The following is a 25,685-nucleotide window of genomic DNA, read 5'->3' on the forward strand; positions in this document are numbered from 1 at the left end:
AATTTTTAGTGCATTCAGCACTTTTGGCTCTATCAGAAAAAAATACTGATGTTGACTTTTGAGTGGAGGTTCTCATTATTGAGCCTTTCAACAGAAACCAGTGGAATTCTCAAACTGCAGATAAAAAGGAAAACAAAAATATCATTGCCTTTTCTAAAAAGATTGTTCAGGTATGGAAAATATCATATTTATGTTGAGCAAAGATGAACCCATATGAATTATGAGGATAAAACAAGAGATTAAAGAATGCAACCAGAAACCACTAAAAGCAGAAGGCAGTGGAGACCAATGTGGATAAAAGTTAAGGAACTGTCTCTCTCTCCATCACACTCTTTCTGTCTTTCATGCAAATACACAAAGATGTACTTATCAAATAAATCAATACAACTGCAAAAGGCTAAAAATGCAATGAAAAATTACAAATTTAAAAGAGAAGTTGTAAAAATTTGTTTCATGTAATTTCTTCTAGCTTTTTCCCCCCTTCATTTGCTGTACTATGCCACTCCTAAATATTTGAAATGTTAGCTCAAAATCAACTTAACAAGTGATGATACTAGTGGTATCAAAATTTAGATTTTGTACAAATATGTATTTTTAAATATTATGCTAAAGAGTTAGGGGAAATGGAAATGCATTAATCTAATCATTTGTTCTGAAAATGTTTATGATAATACACAAGGCATATATACAGATTAGAAAAACACAAACAAAAGCAAAATAAAATAAACATGAAATACTCAAATAAATAATAATGAAATTTACTTTGGCTTTAAAATTGCCTTTCTCTTTGCTATTCATGTGCATTTATGCATGATGACTTTAAGAACGGTGTTCAAAATCTCTGTTCATTTTTTTCTTAAGCTTGTCTAAATGTTCTGATAAAGATTCAGGAAGATATAAAAGTTGTCTACATTAGGGCTGGAATAGAACCAGATAAGCACAATGGATAGGGCAAAGAAAAAAAATTGATTGTAATCAAAAATTTGATTAAAGAGAGGACTTGGAGGGAACTGAAGAGCAGAGTAAATAAATGGTGGGTTTATTAGTTAGGACTGGAGGTTTTGATGATGTATAACAGAACAGTTAGTCAAAAGATGGGAGGTTGTCATTGGAAAATTGAGTTTTTTGAGATACTGAAGTTATGATGAGGACGTTTAGTGTGTGATCATGGCTGAGGTAGGCTAACAAAATAATTATTGGATGTGAGGGGGGTCATAGTATTAAGAGTTCATTCAAGGTATTGGATGAGTTTTAAGTATAAATGCTTGGGTTAATAAAATTTTAGATTACTTTGTTCCTATGACATTATCCTTTTTTAACATTACTTGGACCTCTAAGACTTCATTACCCTTCTTTTCTCATGTACTAATAAAAGTATTTCAAGATATTGGGTAATCTGCTTTTTCCCCCCTTGAACTAAGACACTGTTTGGCTCCAGATTCTCTCTGTAAAAAATTCCAGGCCTGTCTTCTGCCCTGATTTCAATTTCTCATTTTGTTATTGCTAGATGGAGATGTATTTTCTATTTTTCCTAGCATTTGTATTCAGAATATTTGAAAATGAAATCACCAATCCTCCTTTTCTGCTGTATCTCAGTTTGTTTTTTTCCTGGTTTATGATTTTTTGTTTGTTTGTCTGATTCGTTGGTTGGTTTTGCATGTTATTTTCTCCTATGTAGGACTGAGGTTCCTACGACACAGACCAATCACCATAGAGTTTTCCTTTCTCTTCCTTAACACTGTGTATTTTCTGCCTCCAAAATATTATATTTACTTACCCAACAGCTCTTTTATTATCTATTATGTGCTTTCCTTTAGTATTACTTCAATTTTATGTAGGGCCTTTTTTGCTTTCTTCAGAACTCTATGTGTGGTCCATTCATTGAATTTCCTTTTTCAGATAGTTCACAATGGTAGACTTAAAGAAAACTCTGATCAGGAATACCCACTTCTTAAAAGCCACTACAAAGTATTTTCATTTCTCAAGAAATTCTAGATTCTTTAGTCTGTCACAAAAGGCCCTTTATTGCCTATTTATTTTATTTTTATTAAACTTATAGGAGTATCATTGGTTAATAAGATTATATAGGTGTCAAGTGTATGTTTCTGTACTACATTATCTGTGCATTGCATTGTGTGCCCACCACCAAAGTCAAATCATCTTCTGTCATCATATGTTTAATGCCCTTTACCCTTTTCTAACTATCCCATCCCCTTTGTTCTGATAACCACCATACTGTTGTCTTGTGTCTATGAGGTTTGGTTTGGTTGTTTTTCTTGTTTGTTCGTTTGTTGCTTTCAGTATTATACCCCACATATGAGTGAAAAATGTAGTTCTTAATATTTTCTGTCTGACATATTTTGCTTAGCATGATATCCTCGAGGTCCATCTATATTGTTGCAAATGGCAGTCTTTCATCTTTTCTCATGGCTGAGTAGTATTCCATTGTGTACATGTACCACATCTTCTTTATCCAATCACCTATCAAAGGACCCCAACTCTATTACTTCAAGTACTTTTAACTTTACTCTTTCCTAAATTGACTCAACTCACAGCAATTTTACCTATCAACTGTATTCTCGTTTTGGACATTCACCATATTTGAATTGACCTCATCAACAATATGGCCTCTGGGGGACAAACATCTAGGATTCTTTTTCCTTGTGAGATGACACCTTCCATTTCTACCAGTCAAAACCTATCATAGTTAAAAACACTAATCAAAATTTACATCTTTCATAAAGGTTGTTATAATGTTTCTAATTTAGATATAATTATTTTTTATGTTTATAACTTATTTATGCTACTTATCATGTCCTGCCCAGTGTTATGGTTGGTGACATTTATCTTATGTAAATTAACTAAAATATAATACCACAAAGAACAGATACTTATCTTATTTTCCTTATATCCTTCATTAATTCCTGGCTTAAAACTTGCACAGGCTTATTAATAATTGTTTAATAGCCCTGGCTGGTGTGATTCAGTGAATTGAGCACTGACCTGTGAACTGAAAGGCCACTAGTTTGATTCCCCGTCAGGGCACATGCCTGGGTTGTGGGCTAGGTCCCCAGTTGGGGGTGTGAGAGAGGTGACTAATCACACATTGATGTTTCTCTCCTGTTCTTTCTCCCTCTCTCTAAAAGTAAATAAATAAAATCTTTAAAAATATTTGTTTAACAATGCTAACATAAACTTATTAGATTCCTAGTCAAGAATATATAGGCTTTAACAACAAAGTTCATTAATTTTTTTATCTCTCCTAAGATATCAGTGTAAAAGTAGAACATTCTCTGTAATTAAATCCATCAAGACTTGTTGAAGACTATTCCACTATAAATGTTTCTGAAGGTTTGTTTTTCCTTGAGCAAAGCTATATCTATAAAGGCAGGCACATAAATGTTTCATTAAAATGAACCTAAATTATGATAAGTAAACCATCTAAAGTTGGCAAATAGTATGTTATATTATGACTTAAAATTGCTCCCATAAAAATATGAAATCAATATCAAGAATAAAAGGACAACAAATTTCATTACAATTAAGTTGCACAACAATCAAATCTGAGGAAAATCACAGCCTGATATACTCTTCAAGAGGTTAGATTTTCACAATAATTAAGAATATGATTTTGAATATATGTAGAATGCTATTCACAAACTATGCTCAGAAACAGCTCTTTTTATTTATACAAAATAACCCTTTGTGTATCTTTAAATTTGAAGTGATTAATATACAAATAGCTTCACAAGTAATCCCTTTTAATTTCTTCTGTATATTTTAAATTTTTAAAAAGAAGCGAGTGACCCCAGCTTTTGGGTTTTTTTCTCCCCTTTTTTTTTTTTTTTGGTTTCCCACTATGTTAACAATTTTTGGACTTTGGTTTATGGCTACTATTTCAGTCCACCCATTGGAGAACTGTGTAGGCTAGATTTCTTTCAGAATCTTTCTTCCCAGAATTCCTAAAACCTAAGCCTTTCTACTTGAACCAATTTCAAATTCATTTATGAATTAATTTGCATTTCATTTTCCCTCCCTTTCTCTAAAAACTTGATAGCATAAACAGAGTTTTTCATAAATTCTTTAGTATAATTCTTGATTTAAAAGTTTTTGCTTGAAACAGAAAATGAAATCCAAGATATTTACTTAACTCCTACCACATTCTTTCACTTTAGAGTGAAAAATATTACCAGAAACAGAGGAAAATTAGACTTTAAAAAATTCTCCCTGGCATTAAAACTTAAATCATATGTATCACCACTTGTGAAATTTCTAAACTGAAATAAAGGCTTCATGTGTGATATAAATTTAATACCTATGGTACTGAGTTATTAAGTTCCTTCTTTGTCTTATGTTAAAGAAAATGGAAGATATATAGATATATATATGCAATTTTTGCTTTAAGCAAGAGCAAAATGTTTACTTAAATGCTAGTACAGTGACTGTTATTTCTTATCTAGTTAATATCAATTTAATTTTTAAAAGATTAATTTTAGTATTAAAGCTCAACATGTTCAGTACTTGTTAAGGAACTCAAAGAGGATATAACCATTTTGGAAAAGAAAGCTAATGTAGTGTGTATTCATCCCAAACTCAAAAAGGTATTTACTCCTGTCCATTTCCTCAAACATATCAGAAAAGAATTTTTTCCTAGGAAGCCTACATTATGGAATTGACTTTTCCATGACTGAACTACTCATCTTTTATATTTATTCTTAAGCTTGAGCCTAAAAGAGAAAATGATTGCTTTGATGACAAAGCAAGATTCCATTCTCATCAATACCTACAGATTGGATAATCCCACATACAGTTGGGAGAATTAGAGGATGCTATGGCATAGCTTTACAGAATAAATTCCCCGAAGACTAACTAAAGAGTTTCATTGGAAATTATGAATCAGGTTTGTATCTGGTTCAAGATACTAAATACACTGAGAGTGTGAGAGAGTTGGGCAATTCTTTCCAAGTTCTAATTTATAAATAGAAAGTTGTTAAAGATATGGAATAATTTCTTTTTGGATATATACAGAACAAAACATTGAGATAAAAAAGTTTTTAAATTATCTATTAAGATAAAAAAAAAAAACTTCTTTACCAAGGCCTTAGAATACAAGAGAATGCAAGAGCATATTTGGTTTCCTTTTTCATTTTTGTTTTTGTTTTCTGGCATTCAGAAACTGCTGCAAAAGTGTCTTTAGCATCATAGAACAAAAAAACATATTTTTTAGTCCCATAGATTTGGTAGACAGAAACATAAAACAAATTTCAACTCCTATGATATATTTTTAGCTTCTAATTACTTGGGCTTTTAAAGGGGGAACTCTATGGGTTGACTATGTTCATGTTCTCACTATGGAGGTTAAGCAGTGTTATGCCTGATACTGTTACTCCTGGCGTGGAGCAGTAACACAAAAAAGAGTAATACTGTTTTTCAGCCTTATCACATATAGGAAGTGTAGTCTGGAACCACTTTTTAAATGATCACCTTTGGTTGCCTGAACACCAGGGAAGATTGTTACTCATTACAGCAAGAAATTCAATCATTCTTGGGTTCCAATTAGAAGGAGCTTAGGGGCCCTCTTTATTAAGATGAAACACAAATAGTATCAAAACTGGTTAAACTATTCATATATTTATGGTGATATTAAGAAGTTTGAAGATTGTAAGTACTAATTGGAATATGTAGGCTATTTTTAATTGATACACACTATAACCTTCATTTTATTAAAATCATTTTATGCTGCTAACTTTTTTTGCCATCTTGAAGATTTACTATCATACATTGTAGGATCAAGAATTCTGCAATGTTAGTGTCAGCAGTTGCTTATATTGCTGTTATTTCCTGTTAATTATTTTTGCAGGTGATTTTTTCCATTTTTTTCTAAGACAGGTAATTTTTAAAAGGGAACTCCTCATATCTCTTAATTCACTTTTTCATTTTTAATTCTCACCCAAGGACATTTTTTTCACTGCTCTGAGAGAGAGAGAGAGACAGAAAGAGGGATAGAGAAAAACATCAGTATGAGAGAGAAACTTCTATGGGTTGCCTTCTTGTATGTAACCTGAGATGTGCCCCAACCCAAAATCAAACCTGAGACCTTTTGGTCTATGGAATGATGCTCCAGCCAGCTGAGCCATACCAGTCAGGGCAAGGATTATTTTTAAGTTTTTAAAATAAAAATTGACAACTTTAATAATTTATCTAGATCTTCATTTCTATACAAATAATTTTAAAAGATATACATATAAATTTAATTACATATTTACAGAGTCATATGCTTTAATATTTGGTTGAAAACTTATGAGTGTCATCAGAGAAAATTATGACAGTTTGGATTAGCATGGTATAATTTTGAGTTTATGAAAATGTGTATATATGTGCATTGATTTATGTTTGTGTGTGTTAAAAAAATTCTGACATATTTCTAGAAAGCATATTTCTATAAAGAAATATTCTTTATATTTGAATAAATATACTATTTCCATTGCATAGCATTTTAAGGAGGTATAACAAAATACCTTCATTGCATAAGCATTTTAATACTTCTAAAAATCCAGTTAATCCAAATGTAACTGTTATTTTAAAGTTGACCTTATGTGGCTTTATAGAAATGACACTACCTCTAATATTTCAGATAAATGCAATATTTATTGTTTTGTAGCACTTCAAAGAAAGTCCATGGTATAAGATTTTTCAGGCTCTCACTTTTAAAATAAGAATTAGTACATTCAAATAATAACTAGCAAATGTGGGATATATGAAGCAAGTTAAGAGGTATTAATGGTATGTTTTTTATAAAAGAGAGTATGAATGTGAATATACTATATAATGCAATCAGATAATATAAATTATTATGTTTGTCCTATAGTTTTGGATAACTGGTTTCTTACTATTTTTTTTTCATAGAATCCCCTTTCAGAAGTTTCATGAGTATAGCCCCGATAAAATTGTCTTCTTTTCCTTGTTCTTTCTTCAAGTTATTTTATCCTTTTTCCAATCATTATTATTATTTGGCTTACAAGTTTTATCCATTTGACTAAATTTTGTCAGAAAATATATAATCTTTTTCTCAGAAAAACTGTTGTAGTTATAGCTATCACTTAACAAGATATATGAGGTCTGTCCAGAAAAAAGTCCAACTATTGTTAATATAATGAGCACAGTTTGTGTGACATCAATGTAACCTGGAAGCCAAAGAGAGTGGACGGACTGTGCATGTGTGAACAATGAGGACTTCACTATACTAGTCAATGGGGGCAGTAGACACTGTTGAGTGAGCATGTGTACTGTGTGGCCATTGCATTCAAAATGAGGGAGTGGAGCAGTGAATCTGCACCAAATTTTGTGTTAAGCTTGAACATTCCTCTGTGGAAACTATTGGCATGATTCAGAAGACTGTAGCTTTGGACAACTGGTGATTGGCAGCTTGATCACGACAAAGCACCTGCTTATGCATCACATCTTGTGCAGAGATTTTTGGTGAAATATCAGATCATCCAGGTGACTCAACCCCTGCATAGCCCAGATTTGGCACCCTGCGACTCCTGGCTTTTCCCCAAACTAAAATCACCTTTGAAAGGGAATAGATTCCAGACCATAGATGAGATTCAGGAAAATACAAATGGGCAGCTGATGGCAATTGGGAGAACCATGTGAGGTCCCAAGTTACTTTGAAGAGAACTGCAGCTTCATTGTCCTAAGTACAATGCTTGTTGTATCTTGTATCCTGTTCAATAAATGTTTCTATTTTTCATATTACATTGCTGGATATCTTCTGGACAGACCTCATATATTCTGATTGTATCCATAGTAACAAAATATAACATGCAGTTATATTTTATTTTTTTTTACAAAATTTAGTGTTTATAACAAAATAAACAAACAATTAAATTTTTTCAAAAATAATTTATCTTTATTATATTTTCCATGACTATTTAGTTCCTTTATGCTCTCCTCCCCCCTGCATTCACCACACTGTTGTCCATGTCCATGAGTCCTTTTCCCTTTTTGCTCCATCCCTCTACCCTCTAACCCTCTACCGCCACTAGCTGTCATCTGTTCTCTATGAGTTTGTCCCCATTTTCCTTGCTGCTTCAGTTTGTTCATTAGATTCTGCATATGAGTGAAATCATATGGAATTTGTTTTTTTTTTCTGACTGGTTTATTTCACTTAGTATAATGTTCTCTAGGCCCATCCACACTGTCACAAAGGATAAAACTTTCCTCTTTTTTACGGCCAAGTAGTATCCATTGTGTAAATGTCCCATAGGTTGTTTTATCCACTCATCTATTGAAGGACACCTGGGCTGCTTCCATATCTTGGTGATTGTAGATAATGATACGATGAACATAGGAGTGCTTATGTTCTTTCATATTATTGTTTTGGGTTCCTTCTGATATATTCCCAGAAGTGGAATTACTGGATCAAAAGGCAGATCCATTTTTAATTGTTGAGCTAACTCCATACTGCTTTCCCCAGTGGTTGCACCAGTCTGCATTCCTACTAACAGTGCAAACGTGTTCCCTTTCTCCACATACTCCTCAGCACTTGTTTATTGATTTATTGAGGAAAGCCATTCTATCAGGTGTGAAATGGTAACTCATTGTGGTTTTAATTTGCATTTCCCTAATGATTAGTGACTTTGAACATCTTTTCATATGTCTCTTGGCCATCTGTATGTCCTCTTTGGAGAAGTGTCTGTTCAGGTCCTTTGCAATCATGTTTAATTGGAAAATTTTGATCTAGAAGAACTAGGAAAATATTCATCATATTAGAAATCAAGAGATAGTGTACAAAGCATTTACAACACAGACAGACCAGATTTAGGTACATCTCTAATCTCCTATATCCTTATGTGCTTTAAAATGTTTTAAATCATATGCATGAAGTGTTCTTGTGAGGTTTGTAGAAAATATATGTAAAATATCTATGATAATTACTGTCATCAACACATGGTGGTAGATATTATTAATAGTGATTCTAATCATTAATAAGTATAAAACACCATGGAATCTTCAAAGGCAGACATCCACGATTTATTTATGTATTCTTCCTTAAAAGCAAATTTTGAGATGAGAAATCTTTTCAAGTACTTCATTCAAAGAGAAGTTGATTTCAATGAATTCAGGTTTTTTTTTCAGTTCCACATATAAGTGAGATCATACAGTATATGTCTTTCTTTGTTTGACTTATCACATTAAACATAATGTTCTGAAATTTTATTCATGTTATTTCAAAAGGCAAGATTTCCTTATTTTTATGCCTGAATAACAATTTATTATATTTGGAATATATTTTCTTTATCCATTCATCTGCCAAAGGCTCAGTAAATAATCTTTCCATGTCTTGGCTAAGTAAATAATGCTGCAGTGAATAAGGGAATGCATATACCTTTTTGAGATACTGATTTTGTTTCTTTTGGGTAAATACCCAGAAGTGCAATTGCTAAGTCATGTAATATTTCTATTTTTAATTTTTTGAGGAATATTCACTCTGTTTTCACAGAGAGTTCAAAAATTTACATTCTCAACAACGGTACACAAAGTTTTCTCTTTGTTTTTCACATCTTTGCCAACACTTGTTATTTCTTGTCTTTTTTTTTTTATGATAGTCATCCTAACAGGTGTTAGGTGAGATCTCATTGTTTGTTTGTTTGTTTTTTTCATTTGAATTTCCCCGATGTTTAGTGATATCACACACCTTCTTAGCCATTTGTATGTCTTTTTTGGAAAAATGTCTGTCCAAGTTCTCCTTCTTATATTTTATGCTTATTTTTTGGCCTATAAAGATTTATGCATTCTTTATATACTTTGGGTACTTAACCTTTATCAGTTATATGATTTGCCAATGATTTTTCCATTCTGTAGGTTGTCTTTTGATTTTGTTAGCAGTATCCTACGCCATGAAAAAGCTTTTTAGTTTGATGTAGTCCCACCCTAGTTTGTATCTATATACTGTACAACAAAAGACAATGAGTAACCACTCATACAAGCTCTTTTCTTATTTTTTCTTTTGTTTTAACTTAAAAGCCATATGAGGAGATAATCTAAAATGAAATATGAAATAGTACTGAAAGGTGAAACTGCTAGATTGGGAGTCACTCTAACAGTTACCAGGGAAGAGCAAAGAAAAATTAATGAATAGCATTGTTGTTAATGAGATGATGTGCACAAAGGCAAAAGGAGGATATGATGTTGCACAGCACATACAATTGGAACATGGGATATAAGAAGCACAAACCAGGTAAACTGGAAATTGAAAATCAAAAAATAGAACATCTAAACATTACAGAGCTTGATGTCAGAGAACTAAATGAACTGGAATGGGACGTTGCCAGTCAGGCACTTACAAAGAGTTCTACTTTGGAAATTATGAACTCAGAAGAAATGAAATGTCTTTAACATTGAGGCAAGATGGACCACAGATAGTTAGGGGCCACAAGTGCAAGGCCCAAGTGAATAATATCAATCAGACATCTAAGAACACCTATTAATATAACCATCAATTTTCTCTATGCTCCAATGGTGAAAACTGAAGATGAAAATACCCTGGTTGGGGTGGCTCAGTGGATTGAGTGCCAGCCTGCAAACCAAAGGGTTGCTAGTTTAATTCCAAGTCAGGGCACATACCTGGCTTGCAGGCCCAATACCCAGTTGGGGGCACATGAGAGACAACCACACATTGATGTTTCCCTCTCTCTTTCTCCATCCCCTCTCTCTAAAAATAAATAACTAAAATATTTTTTTAAGATGCAATTGAAAGCCTTTAACGCAAGCGTTCAAGAAGTTGGTCACACACCAAAACAAGATATTCTGACAATTACTGATGATTGAAGCAGGAAATTAGGAAATAAAACAGAATTAAAATCTTTGGAAAATTTAGACTAGGCATCAGAAATAAAGCAGGAGGAGACTCATGGATTCCTGCAAAGCCAACAGCTTGTCCATTACAAACACATGCTTCAAACAACCAGAAAGATGACTATACATGGATATCACCAGGTGGTCAATATGGAAATCAAACAGACTACATAATTGGAAGCAAGATATGAAGAAGTTCTATTCTGTCTGCCAAAAGAAGACCAGGAGCTGATTGTGGTACTGACCACAAACCATAGTATCAAACATTAAGGAAAAGATAAAGAAGAGCACCAAAACATTTGTAACACAAGAATATAATATAATAACATTCCTGATAGATGCAAAGTCCTCATTAAAAAAACATATTTGCACTATTAATCTTAATTGAACCAGAAGAAATATGGACTGAAACTATAAATATTATTATGGTCACTATAAAAAGAAGAGAAGAAAAAAGGAAAACATGAGAGCTCTATCAGAAAATTGGGGCAATCTGAACCTAGGCTAGGAATGTTAAATGACCAACAAGGTAGAATATTATTTAGGGGAAATAAAGGAAAGATTGAAAGAGTCTACAGAAAATCTATACAAAAGACACAAAAAGATGACTGACATCTTTGAAGAAGAAGCTGTAATTCTAGAAACTGAAGTGAAAACTGCCCTGGATGTATTGTAAACAAGTAAACCACTAGGGATAGATGAGATACTGATAGAATTATTTGAAGGCACAGGGATTGAATGTGTCATTATCCTAACACACATATATCAAAAATATGGAAAACAAAACAATGGCACACAGACTGGCAATATTCAATATACATCTTAATTTTCAATAAACAAGATTACAAGAAGTACAGCAACTATTGGACCATTGCTCTAATTTCCCACACAAGTAAAGTGATGCTTGGCATAATTCAGTAAAGTCTACTATCTTATATGGAACAAGATATGCGGGATGCTGAAGCTGGATTCAAAAAAGGAGTAGGCATTCGAGATCTAATTGCAAACATTTGTTGGATACTGGAGTGTTCCAAAAATTTTAGAGGAAAGTTAGTCTATGTTTTATAGACTACAGTCAAGCCTTTGACTGAATGGATCATGAAAGGTAGGAGTTGCTCTGAAAGAAAGATATATGCCTCAGCTCTTAACCATCCTGATCTATACATAGTGTTGTGGACAGAAAGCCACTGTCGGGACAGAATATGGAGAGACAGACTGTCTTTTTATAGGCAAGCGTGACAGAGAAGAGTGCATTTTATCGCCCTAATTGTTTAATCCATACAGAGAACATATATGAAAAACTGGGCTATACTCAAAGGAAAGAGGAGTGGAAATAGGTGGAAGAAATATCAATAATGTAAGATATACAGATTACACCATTTTATTGGAAGAAAGTAACAATGATTTGAAACAACTTTTGATGGAAGTGAAAAAAGAAAGTGCCAAAGCAGGACTGCATTTGAGTAGCAGAAAACAAACATGACTACAAAAGAAATACACAACTTTAACATAGATGGGGAAGATACTGAAATTGGTCAAGATTTTGCTTATCTTGGTTCAGTCATCAATTTAAATGAAAACTACAGCCATGAAATTAAGAATAGACTAAGGTTGGAAGAGCAGCAGTGGAAGAATTTGGAAAGGTTTTCAAGAGCAAAGATGTGTCATTGGAGACAAAAGCTAAGAACATTCACATCCCTGTATCCCCAGTTACTATGCCAGATGCCAAAGCTGAACAGTGAAGAAGGCTGATAAGAAAACAATTGATTCATTTGATACATGGTGTTGGAGGAGAGCTCTGAAGATACTCTGGATCTCCAGGTCGACAAACAAGTGCGTTCTAGAGGAAATTAAGCCTGAAAAATTGCCTGGGGAAAAAATGACAGAAGAAGGAAAGGAGGAAAGAAAGGGAGGAAGGAAGAAAGGGAGGAAGGAAGGAAGGAAGGAAGGAAGGAAAGAAGGAAGGACGGAAGGAAGGAAGGAGATAGAGAGGGAGGGAGGGAGGGAGGGAGGGGGAGGGAGGGAGAGGGAGAAGGAAATGAGAAAAAAAGAAAAGAAAAGAAAGAAAGAAAGATGCCCTACTTTGGACACATAATAAAAAGGCAAAATTCTCTGGAAAAAAATAATGCTTGGAAAAAATAGAAGCAGCAGGAAAAGAAAAAAAGAAAAGAAAACAAATATGAGATGGATTCACTCCATAAAAGAAGCTATAGACAGGAGTCTACAGGAGCTGAGAAGGGCTATTAGGGATAAGACATCATGAACATCTCTCATTCATAAGGTCACTAGGAGTTGACTCAATGGCATGTAGCATACACAGTCACACATTTATTTTTGTCTTTGTTCTTCTTGCTTTTGGTTTTAAATTTTAAAAAAGTTATTTGCAGAGATTGTTGTCAAGGAGCTTGCTGTCTATGTTTTCCTCTATGAGTTTGATCATTTCAAATCTTATATTCAAATCCTTAACTCACTTTGAGATAATATTTGTATATGGTGTAAGATAGGGGCCCAGTTTCATACTTTTGCAGGTGGCTAATTTTCCCAACACCATATATAAGATACTGTCCTTTCTCCATCCTGTTATTAGCTCCTTGTCAAAAATTAACTAACCATATCTGCATGGGTTTATATGGGGTTCTTTACTCTGTTACATTCATCTCTGTGTCTGTATTTATGCCAATACCATTCTACTTTAATTGTTATAGGTTTGCAATATAATTTGAAAACAGAATATGTGATACCCCTAGATTTTTTCTTATCCTTCAAAATTGCTTAGCTATTCAGGATCTTTTGTGGTTCCATGTAAATTTTACAATTATTGTTTTGATTCTTTGAAAAAACACCATTGGAATGTTTATGGTGATTGCAATGAGTCTGTAGATTGCTTTGGGTAGTATGGGCATTTTAATAATATTTTTTTTTCAATTCATGAACATGAAATATCTTTTGATTTATTCATCCTCTTTAATTTCTTTCATCAATGTCCTACAGTTTTCAGTGTACAGAAAACCTCTTTGGTTCATTTTTTCCTAAGTATTTTATTCTTTTTGATTCAATTATAAATGAACTTGTTTTCTTGATTTCTTTTTCTGATAGTTTGCTGCTATTGTATAAAAATATGGTTAAATTTTACATACTGATTTTGTATCCTACCACTTTTCTGAATTCCTTTATTAGTTCTAACAGTTACTTTGGTAAAGTCTTTAGGGCTTTTTCTATGCACCATGTCATCTGCAAATAGTGAGAGTTTTACTTTTTGTGTGATTTGGATGCCTCTTGTTTATTTTTCCTGCTCAATTGCTCTGGCTAAGACATCAAGTACAATGTTGCCTGAAAGTGGCCAGAGGAGGGGTTTGGGATAGCAGAAATGTGTGACTGTGATCAAAAAGTACAAACGTCCATTTACAAGATAAATAAATCCTAGAGATGTAACATATAACACGGTGACTCCAGTTAACATGCTGTATTGTATATTTGAAAGTTGCTAACAGTGTAACTTAAAAGTTATTATCACACAAAAACATAACTGTGTGAAGTTATGGATGTTAACTAAACTCATTCTGGTATTCCTTTTGCAATATATACATACAGCAAATCATTATGTTGTGTATCTTAAACTAATACAGCATTATTGTGTCAAAATGAGAGGCTAAATGGAGAGAGGCAAAAATGAGAAAACTGTCAGTAAAAACCTTTAGGGGAATGAGAGAAGCAGGAGAGGAGAGAAGCTTTAGGTGGTTTCAGGTAAAACTGTATCATAGTGATGGCTCTAATGCAAAGATACCATCCCAGGTACCTCAGGGGAAAGCTGTCCCAACAGCAAATAGGAATCATTAACCCCAGGATCAGGATCACAGGACCTACTATATATCAATGACTACTATAATGAGTTAACAAATTAGTTTCTTAGTACATGTCTGCTTAGTTAAGCAGAATAGGATTAAATTATATTTTCCATACTTCAAATTTTCTGAATGAGTGCTTGATAGTTCTTTTGGTACCTTATACAAGTTAGCACATGGTTATGCCCAAAATCAGTGTTAAAAATTTATACATTGCTTGATTTATTTAATTCACAAAATACACAACCTTTCTCATTTTTTCTATCTATATGCATGTTTAAATCCAATAGGCCAGAACCTGTTTTGTGGACAAAGGATGGTGGAGAATTACCAGATCCTGATCGGATGGTTGTGAGTGGTAGGGAGCTAAACATTCTTTTCCTGAACAAAACGGATAATGGTACATATCGATGTGAAGCCACAAACACCATTGGCCAAAGCAGTGCAGAGTATGTTCTCATTGTACACGGTGAGTACTTTTTTGATATCATTATATGTGAAAGAATGAATCCCCTAAAAAACTGTTTAAATTTATCAAAATATTTATAACAAAATTAAACAGATTTTCTTTTTTATTTAGAAGGGCTCATAGATGTAAGTATCTCTGCAATTCACTTTTAATATGTTACAATTAAAACTAATAAAATAAATTTAAAAGATATACTAAAATATAATAATAATTATTATTATTTTATACCAAGCATCTTCTCTGACCATATGTATGATATTATAAATTAATCACAGAAAAATAAAACTGAAAAACAACACAAAGACATGGAAGCCAAAAGCATGTTATTAAGCAATGAATGGGTTAACAATGAGATCAAGGAAGAAATCAAAAGATACCTTGAAACACAACAACTCAAAGTCTATGGGACACAGTGAAAGACAGTCCTAAGAGGGAAATTCATAGCATTAAAGGTCTATTTCAAAAAAACAAAAAAATATTTTGTGATAAGTTTTATTATAAATATAGTATGTAATTTTGGGTGGTGACATTATATTAATGTTTTTTTCTTTCCATTTTTCAAATAAATGCTTTTAGTTATAAATCAGAATCATGAAAATTATATGTCTCTTAAGCTAATTTTGGTTGTATTCTCATAAAAATATATTTATAATCACTATATCTAGTTTCACAAAGAATGATAGCATGTGAGTGAGATGCAGTCAAGACAGAGGTGTACTTGGCTGCATCCCAATGATAATGATAATGATCTTTATATTAACGATAATTGCCTTCTTTCTTATGGACAACAATTTGAAACACCCACAGACATTATTTTCTTCTCTCCATTAATCTCACAATTTGAATATATATAACAAAATGGCTGGAAGAAATAACAATGCACAGGATTGAAAAGTATTTGTTTTTCCCAACCTCCAAAAGCCACAATGTGTTTTTATAGGGTAATACCAATCCTTTGTTAGATGGAGGTCACTCTTATGAGATGGAAAATACTGCAATAAACAAAGTAAGTAGGATTTCTTTATTGCCAAACTTCTGAGAGTTTATTTTATATTCCAGGGTATATTGTGAATCTCCAAAACAGGAAAGACTTAGAGAATGTAATATTTTCCTCATGTATTTCACCAAGAAAAACATTTCTAAGACTAGTATTTTGTCTTACACTATATACAATATTTGAAATGAGTATTGTATAAAACACAATGTTCTCATGATCCAGTGGATCTTAGAAATTATTAAGCAGGTACATTTATTTGATATACTTCCCATGCATCTAGTTATAGAATACTATAAAAAGCATTGGTTAGTTCCCAAAAATGGAAGGAGTGGTAAAATTTAATTCTTTAAAATGAGATTTAAATTTGGGGAAAAATAATTAAGTTGTGTTTCTTTCAAGTTTTTATTTAGCTATACTGCAGGTTAAATTACATTAAAATATAATATATTAAGTCAATATTCTACTTCCAAATGGCTTTACTGTCTCTCAATTCTTCATACCACTTTCCTATCAAAGGAAAATAAAAGTCTCTTAGTGAATAGACTATCCACATGTGAACATCTTGAAGATAGTAGAACTGAGAGATTAATTTCTAACATATTATGAGTTGTACAAATTTCAACACATGAGAAACATTAGCCTAATCAAATTAGACTGATATTAAATTGGAATTAAATGTGGTAACCCCCTGTAGACACACTCTGTCAGCCCTACTGCCAGAGAGAATGTAGCAATCACTGGTTGTATAAGGAAGATAAGTTAGATCCTTATAGCAGAATCCAGGAGTAGCTCTCCATTCATGCTGATGTGTAGATCATGCAGTCATACAAATGAAGTCTAGTTTGATTCACCCTTAACTTTCAGTGCTTCTCTCCCTTCTGGGAACCTGGTGGAATATTGCATAGCGTGTCACATTGTGTCGAAAGCAACACGGCATTAAAAATATAGAGAATTAGAAGGGAGTGACAGAAAATAACAAATGAAGAGAATGTGATTCGTTTTTTAAAGTAATTCAAGTGGGGAAAATTCATATGTTTTCCCAGTGTTTGCAATCTAGCCAACAGCATGATTTCCTAAGTAGCCAAGCTGCCTTAAGGTAGTTGGCAGTTGACACATTTCTAATAAATACTTCTCTAAGCACTTTTCAAGAAGTCATTTTTGGCTTTGCTTTCTGAACTACAATTCATCAAAAGCACCCCATAGATTAATGCTATTCATGCTACTATATAAATGCTGTGAAGTTCAACAGTAGTTTACCTAGGATTATTGGCACAAGTAATGAGAGGCTCTGTGAAACAGTGGGACCATATTACACTGTGTTTAAAAAGGCTCCAATTGGATTCATTACAAAATAAAGGTTTTTTTCCTCCCTTTTTGCACACAGAGTATAATGTTTCATTAGTCACTGGTTGTATAAATATAAAAAGCTACTCTCTTCTGTTAATGGTTTGGCTGTTTCTAAACCCTACTAAATGATGAAATTTGAGTGGTATTTTGGTCTATAATGAATGCTGTATGCATTTTGGAATGGAGTGATAAGTGATCATTTGTGAGAACTTCACCCTTTTATCTTTTACACCAAGGTTAATTTTACATTAACTGCCATAATTTAATATAGCTCTAGCACAGAAGGGCCTTCCATGGCTGAGATTCTGTCTTTGACTTCACCAGAGTTGCCTATGTTTGTTCTATTGATTCCTAACTTGATGGAGGTCTGAGCACTTTCCTGTGAAATCATCTGTTATACAGATGCCATCCTAATGGTTAGATTTTATTCTTTGGGTGTCAATGGAAGTTTATTAATTAAGTGGTATCACATTTAATTGTTAACAGCATTGACATTTTGCGCTTTGGACACTGGAAGGTTTATTTTCAAAGTTTATTTGAAAACTTTGGTTTATTTACAAAGCGTTATTTTCTCTCCTACTTATACCTTTGGAAATTTCAGCATTAGAACTACAGATGGTAATTTTAACTGCCAGTATGAAACTAACTCTCAATAAAGGGCCTAACAAATCTGAGCATGCAAGTACTTGTAGGATAAAACATTATACTTATAAAACTTTTACACTGTGCAGATTCTTTTAGGAAAGAAATAAGATCTTTTTATTAACAAGCTCAGCTATGAGAAATTAATCAGTTAACTTGGTAGTTATAGTCATACTATTTTATAGTCACTGTAGTTTTTTTTTTCATTTTTGCTTATGTATAAAATATTGAAATTATTCCTATGCTACTATCAGGATCCTGTTATTTACTTAGAATGGCTGATTACTTCCATATTAATGGTCTTGAAATATGCTGTTGCATTGCTGTTTTTACCATTTGTAGAACTCAAATCAAGAGAAAAATTTATGCATTCACCAAATTTACACTTAGCATTTACCCATTGATTTTAAAGGCACTCTACAACAAAAGTCAATAGCATTCAAGAAGTTTAGAATTTGATATAGAAGATAAGCATTCAAGTAATTATCATACAAAAATGGAAGTACTGTAAGAGAATGGCCATACAATGATGTATATTTTCAGAGTGCAGGAATGTGGTCCAAGTGTCCGGAATTTAAAAAGGTCCTGACTAGTGTGGCTCAGTGGATTGAGCACCAGACTATGATGCAAAGGGTCACCGGTTGGATTCCCAGTCAGGGCACATGCCTGGATTGCAGACCAGGTTCCCTGGTGCAGGGCACGTGAGAGGCAACCACTCATTGATATTTCTCTCCCTGTTTTTCTCCCTCCCTTCCCCTCTGTCTATAAATAAATAAAATCTTTAAAAGAATAAAGAAAAACAGCACTCTTGGATTGTTCATAAACTAATGGTATATATCATAAATGGATGTACCCACCACAGTGTCAGATACACAGATAGATTTGCAACAACTTAGACTACTACTATTATTATGTTACTGGTAACCTTATGATATCTATGGCAATATCAATTCAGTGCTCTGATATGAAACTTACTCAAGAGTTGCATATAATGTACTGCCCATACTCCTCCCTGAATGGTACCAAAGCATAAATTAGGTTATCTCAATCAAAGAACAAGAAAATTCTAAATCCTTCCTATTAAACAATAGAAAACCTAAAAAGTTAACAGTACAACAAAGCATATATATATACTGCTCAATATTTATTGAGCAGTATAATAGTTACAGTCACCCTTGTTTCTCTGATACAATGTCAAATTCAGACAATTTAGATAAAATGTATTCTCCCAATCTGTTTCATAATTATTACGGCATTCACCTATACATTTTTTAATTATTTTACCAAATTGGAATAAGATACTAATAACCCTAGAACAATTCAATTTCTATTTTGACATTAGTTGATTTAAGAGAGATGCTAAAAGGCTTAGAAGTGTTTATGCAGACTGAAGAAAGCAGACCCTCAATTATTCAATCTGGCACTCTCCTATGGTAAAAAAAATCAACTGAAATGGCAAGCCAGTGCCCAGGATGGAAAGTGAACTTGCATTTACTTATAGTCTCTGAAAACGGTAGATGTTTACATGAATGTAAACATTCTAAGTGAAGACTATGGGGATCAGTATCTTTCAATATAGAGAACCTAGCAGATAACTATTAGTCACAAGAGAGATGGCTGCAGAGAATTACAAGCGACTTTAGGCAACTCTTATTTTCCAGTCAGAAGCAATTCAAGTGCATACATATACATATACATATACACATACATATACATATACATATACATTTAACCTTGTCAAGTACTCATATTTATTTTTCATCAACTGATTAAAATAATATCACTTCGAAAGTTTCAGAAACATATAGCACCTGGGAAATTTTGGGAAAATATCTACTGAGAGTGTGAAACACCAACTACTGTATTCCCTCTAAATCCTAAACTTCTTTCTTCTCAATTTTCCTAATGTCTTTTATCTCCCTTCACACTCATGCTAGACCAGTTTGTAACCACTCTTCACAATACAAATGGAAACTGGACAGAGAGGTTGGAACTCTTTAGTATCACCAGGACTCAGGAAGAAATACAGTATTACAAGTAGGAAAAAATGAGCAATACATTTCTTCTTCTACCAGTAGCTACTCTACTATGGCAGGCCCAGCTTATCAAAGAGAGGAACTGGGCATCCAATTAGATCTTCTATGGAGAAACCACTTGCTCATGACCATACTCAGGGCCATGCTAGACAGTCATAACAAAGCTGAGATGTTCTTTTCCAGAAAGGTATTTTTTTTTATATTCCCCATCTCTCTCCAAATTTACTCTTCCTATTAACATAGTGACCCTTATATGAGATTTAAAATTCTTTTGCCACTGCTCTAACTTATTCCATTACTTTATTATTTCCTTCATGTATGAATATATGTTTATAATAGTTCATTACTTCTTCATTCTCTTAACTATTATAATATTTTGAATGAAATTGGACACCATTAACCTTTCTACATTTTTACTTTATGTTTATATATTTTGCTTTTCTAGAAAATTTTATTTTTATTAACATAAAACCAAATAAAATTCTCTATACCTAGTGTTATCATACTGGAAAGTGTGAAATGGAATAAAAAGCTTGTTTATATTTCTGTAATGCCAATCAGCCTACTGACAGTTACTGACTTGATATTCCTAACACATCAGTTGATGTTATGATTTATTTGTTCATGTATCTATTGAAATGAATACTGATGAAAAATGCAATATTGTCTTTTGTTTGTTTCCAGGATAATTTACCTCAAAATAACACATATATTGAATAGGATTCATCACATTTTATTGTTAGGGTAAGAACCATTATAAAAAGAATGTTTCTGATTTTAAATTTTAATAGTAGAAAAGAATATTACTTCTAGAAATGTCTATGTGTTTTGGTCTAGTGAAAAGCATCAAGCCTTTCCAGTTTTAAAGAATCAATACACCTACTCTTTTCATTTCACTCTCCTTTTATTGTTAACAATAAATGTCAAAAATATTCAGAGACAGAAAGTTGTACACCAATGTATTACGGACTCCTGCATCAAGCCAAGCTTCCAAGTTTTGTTATTCATGTAAACATCTACCATTTTCAGAGACTATAGGTAAATGCAAGTTCACTTTCCATCCTGGGCACTGACTTGCCATTTCAGTTGATTTTTTTTTTACCATAGGAGATTGCTGAATTGAATAATTGAGGGTCTGCTTTCTTCAGTCTATATAAATACTTCTAAATCCTCTAACATCTCTCTTAAATCAACTAGTGTGCAAGACAGAAATTGAATTGTTCTAGGGTTATTAGTATCTTATTCCAATTTGGTAAAATAATTAAAAGATGTATAGGTGAATGCAGTAATAATTATAAAATAGACTGGGATGATCATGATATAATATCCTAAATTTGTTTTTAAATTTATTTTACTCTAGAACTAAGGAAATTTGATTGTAATACATTCTTTCTTAGTCTAGAGTATATATTTCACATATTTATAATATGATTATCATGATTTAAAAGGTAATGAGGACTTTCATCACATTAAAATGAAAGAAAAGTACTCTGTGCATCATATGAAATATGTAGCTAAACTAAAAAGTTGGTAGTCACATGTACATTTACTATTGCATTACCCAGCAATGCAACGTTTAGCAATGTTCAGAAGCTACCTATTCTTTTGTTTGTTTGTTTGTTTGCTCGGTTGTACTGTTAGGAAAGGTGATACAGAACCTGATGGAAGTAAGACAATGAATCTTTGAGCTCAAATGACTGGGTGTGGAGCAGGAAAGAGGAGCCTGGATTGTGAACAGATGTACGGCCTAGCAAACATTAAAAAGAATTCAGTTAAAATCTGTTCCTGCACATGGAAATAGACTTACCAGTTGGTAAATTAATTCTATGTACTCATAATGAGCATTTTTCCTTTGGAGAAGCTTTCTTTAGAAGCATAGATGGGAAAATATGCAGTGTAGGAAGAAAAGGATAAAAAGACATCCATATGGAACAACAAACAGTGCACTAATGGACGAGCCCCATGGCTGCTGCTTCCCTCCCTAGCTGAGAGTTTCCAGACCATAAACTAGTTAGATGAGTCTGAAAACAGCACCTCCTTTAGAGGCTGAGATAAACTGTCATTTCTGGACATGAATAAGGAGAGGGACAGCTGAGATGCCTCTGGAAAAGGCATAGCTCTGACTGAAAGAATATGCTGTTGCTCTACAGAGAGCAGTGGAGTGGCATCGAATAGTGCATACAGGAGCACTGTTTTCATTAGGAAACATGCTATGTGGTGTATGTGTGCAAGCATAGCCCACAGAGTCTAGGCTTAATTCCATCCGTCTGTTTTAAGATGAGCCTGAAGTAGATAAATTAAGGTCTCACCTTGCAGAATAAAAATTCTGTTCACACATAGCACTCTGTAGTAAATGTTTCTGTGACACTCAGATGGACTAAAATGTCCATGAGGAAAACCCTCATTCCTCTCTAAAGGCAGGAAGGAGTCCACCACTCAACAACTTCAACATTTTAAACACTGTTTCTTTCACTATTTATAAAAGAATCTACTCCATCAGTAATAGTAATGTAAACTTAAGGATAGAATCTATGGCACTTAGACTTTCTAGATTTTTTATGTGCAAATAAGGCTATATTGTAACTTTACAAATATATACAAAGCTCTTCTATATATATATAGAAAAATTCAAGCCACATACAATGGCCCATGGGAGATAATTTGGACATCCGTTTTCAGAAGCAAAGGAATGCCTAGTAGAAGATAACAGATTTTACATAAAACTTGCTTTGTAGCTTCTTACAATGTAGTTTTCACAAACATTGTAACAATATATACCATAGAGTTATTCCAGAATCTAAGATTTATCCTTGATTTTTCTCTACCCTTCCTTCCAATTCATCAGCAAATTATTTTGGCACTATTTCCAAACCATGCCCCAACTATGTCCACTTTTTTGTACCATCCTCTCTAGCTTAGACTATTGAAACATTATTTAGTTTCACATTATTTAGGGCTTTCTGTTTCCACACATCTTTCTGTCCAATGTATTTCCTATATAGGTACAACATATAAATATTTGAAACGCATATTCCTTCATGTCTTTTCCCATTAACATTTCCCCAAAGGCATTTCATTACACTTAGTATAATCCCAAATCCTTATTACACCAGTTTACCAAACTCAGCATACTATGCTCCTGATTTATATCCATGACATCTGCCCACTCTCCATGCAGGCACTTCTGTTTTCCCCATCCTTTTTCAACTCCCGTAAAGCATCAAGCTCATTCTCTTTTTAGGAACCCTGCGTCCACTTAGAGTGTTTGTCCAGGAGTGTAAGGAGTCTTGTCATGAATGATGGCTGGTCTTTGTGGGAGTGACTCTTATCATGCAGATCTCATACTAAGCAATGCTTTTCAGAGAGGTCTTTTTTGTCTCTTCAGTCTAAAGTGACCCTAGTCATGTGTCACTTTATTTTAATTCTCTGAAAGGGGTCAATCATTGTTTGGTATTTTCATGTTCATTTGTACACTTAATTATATATGTACACATGTACATGCATTCATATGTGTGTATACCTGTGTAAATATATAATTTTTGCATGCATCTGCATGTACTGCATATGTACATATGTATCTGTAAATGTTAATATATTCCATGTCACCCAGCAGACTGTGACTTCCTTCATCTTATACATCTTGATTATCTCTGTAACTCTAGTTTTTTAGGACCATGCCTTTTAAGAAGCAGTCAATCAATAAATATATTTTTAATGATTAAATTTCTCTGTTTCTCTATTTGTTTCTGGCACTATCTTTTTAACAGAAGAAACTTTAATAAAATAATATATGCATGTTTACATACATATATGCATACATACACACCTATATCCACAGACACATAAACTTATATACATTTATGGACATGCATGTGGTTATACACACTGTCCTAACTTCTGCATAAAATCAGGATCATTGATATTCATTTACTGATCACCAAAATCAAGACCTTTAACTTTCATCTTATATTAGACAAAAAGTAAGATATATTTATTTGACAATCCATATGTAAGTGGTACTATAGAGTTAAGCAGTACATGATATGAATAATTGCAGATAGAAAAATTAAAATATCTGATAAAAATCTTTGATTTATGTCTTTATTTTTTGTAAAATTTTATGATTATTGCTAACAGATTTTTTGTGTGTGTTTTGGAACTCTATATCATCTCTTACAAAGAAAACATTTGTATCTAGTCTAATAGAAAACTTCTCTGAGACAAAGTCTGAAAAATACACATCACAATGCTAGGCTACCTAGTACTTTACTATTTCTGAAATCTTTTTGAGTATCTACTATATTCAAAGTGCTAGGCCAGGCACTGAAGTTCCTATACTAAATAAATGCACACTGTCAGTTTTGCCTGGAGTTCTTAGTAAAAGTAAAACAGTGCAGTGTTTTTGCTCATGTTCTACCGTGATGCAGTTTCAGATGTTTTCAAGGTTTCCTCATTAATTGTAATATTTCAAGACCACAACTTAAATGTAAATAATTTGGGGAAGATTATCAATTTCTATAACTAAATCCTATACAGGAGTCATTTTTTCAGTTGACTCCTTAATGTTAAAAATTTAACTTTAAGTTTTTAAAGTTAAGAAAAAACTTGCTTTGCATGAGAACTCTGAATATTAGGGACACAGGTGAAACTGGAGCTCGATAGGTGCTTCTTCATAATTCTGTGTATATTATTCTCAGTGTTTGCTAGGGGTTATCTTCTATGGATTCATCAAAATAGGTATATTTATTATTATGCAGGCACAAAGTGTACCTGCAAATGTCCATCGTTGATTTTGTTAAGTTATAGGATAGAAGGTTTATAATAATTATCTTTGAAACATCCCCATATTCTACTTAATTTTACTTAAATAAGCTTTTATATTACATATTAAACATTATATCTGGATGCATTTTACTGCCTTTAAACATTGTCATATAAGAAACATGTATATGAACATTAGAATTCGCCAAAATTAGTGCTGTGTAATAACTTCCAGTTTAATGTCAACATTGTCAACCTGTGTGTCTTTGGTAGCATATCCAGTAACATGATATAAAACATTGTATGAGCTTACTTCACTGTGGTTTTTAAATGTGCACCAACATCCACAGGAACTCTTTGCACCTCCTAAGGTCATACACAAGAATGTTTTCATTTACAAGTTTCTTGAGTAAAGCTATTTTTCTGTTAGAATATCAACTGTGATCATCACTAATTTAGAACCTGATCCAAAGCATTCATATAAATGATGAGGTTTAAACTCTATTTTTTAGATAAGAGAGCACAGGAGGGTAAAGATTACCATATAATTTGGACTATAAGATGCACCTTTCCCTCCAAATTTGGGAGGAATAATGGTTGTTAATGCTGCTGTTGAGTTCTGTTTACATTTACATTGGTGAAATATTATGTTATTAAATATTTTACCACATATTTTGCTTCAAAAAAATTTTTCCCTATTTTTCTCCTCTAAAACCTAGGTTGGTCTTATG

General features: G+C 32.9%; 1 protein-coding gene across 2 annotated transcripts in view; it reads left to right on the forward strand.

The window, feature by feature from the left end:
* CADM2 (cell adhesion molecule 2) overlaps window positions 1-25,685 on the forward strand; it is a 1,086,998-nt gene that overhangs the window by 955,141 nt on the left and 106,172 nt on the right. For both annotated transcript variants that reach the window (XM_045851253.1, XM_045851254.1), the window contains exon 8: window positions 14,993-15,171. In XM_045851253.1, coding sequence (XP_045707209.1) covers window positions 14,993-15,171 — 179 coding nt within the window. The remainder of the gene's footprint in view (window positions 1-14,992; window positions 15,172-25,685) is intronic.

This window comes from Phyllostomus hastatus, unplaced genomic scaffold (assembly GCF_019186645.2).
Source record: "Phyllostomus hastatus isolate PE091 unplaced genomic scaffold, TTU_PhHast_1.1 phas_contig_86, whole genome shotgun sequence".
Lineage (NCBI taxonomy): Eukaryota > Metazoa > Chordata > Mammalia > Chiroptera > Phyllostomidae > Phyllostomus > Phyllostomus hastatus.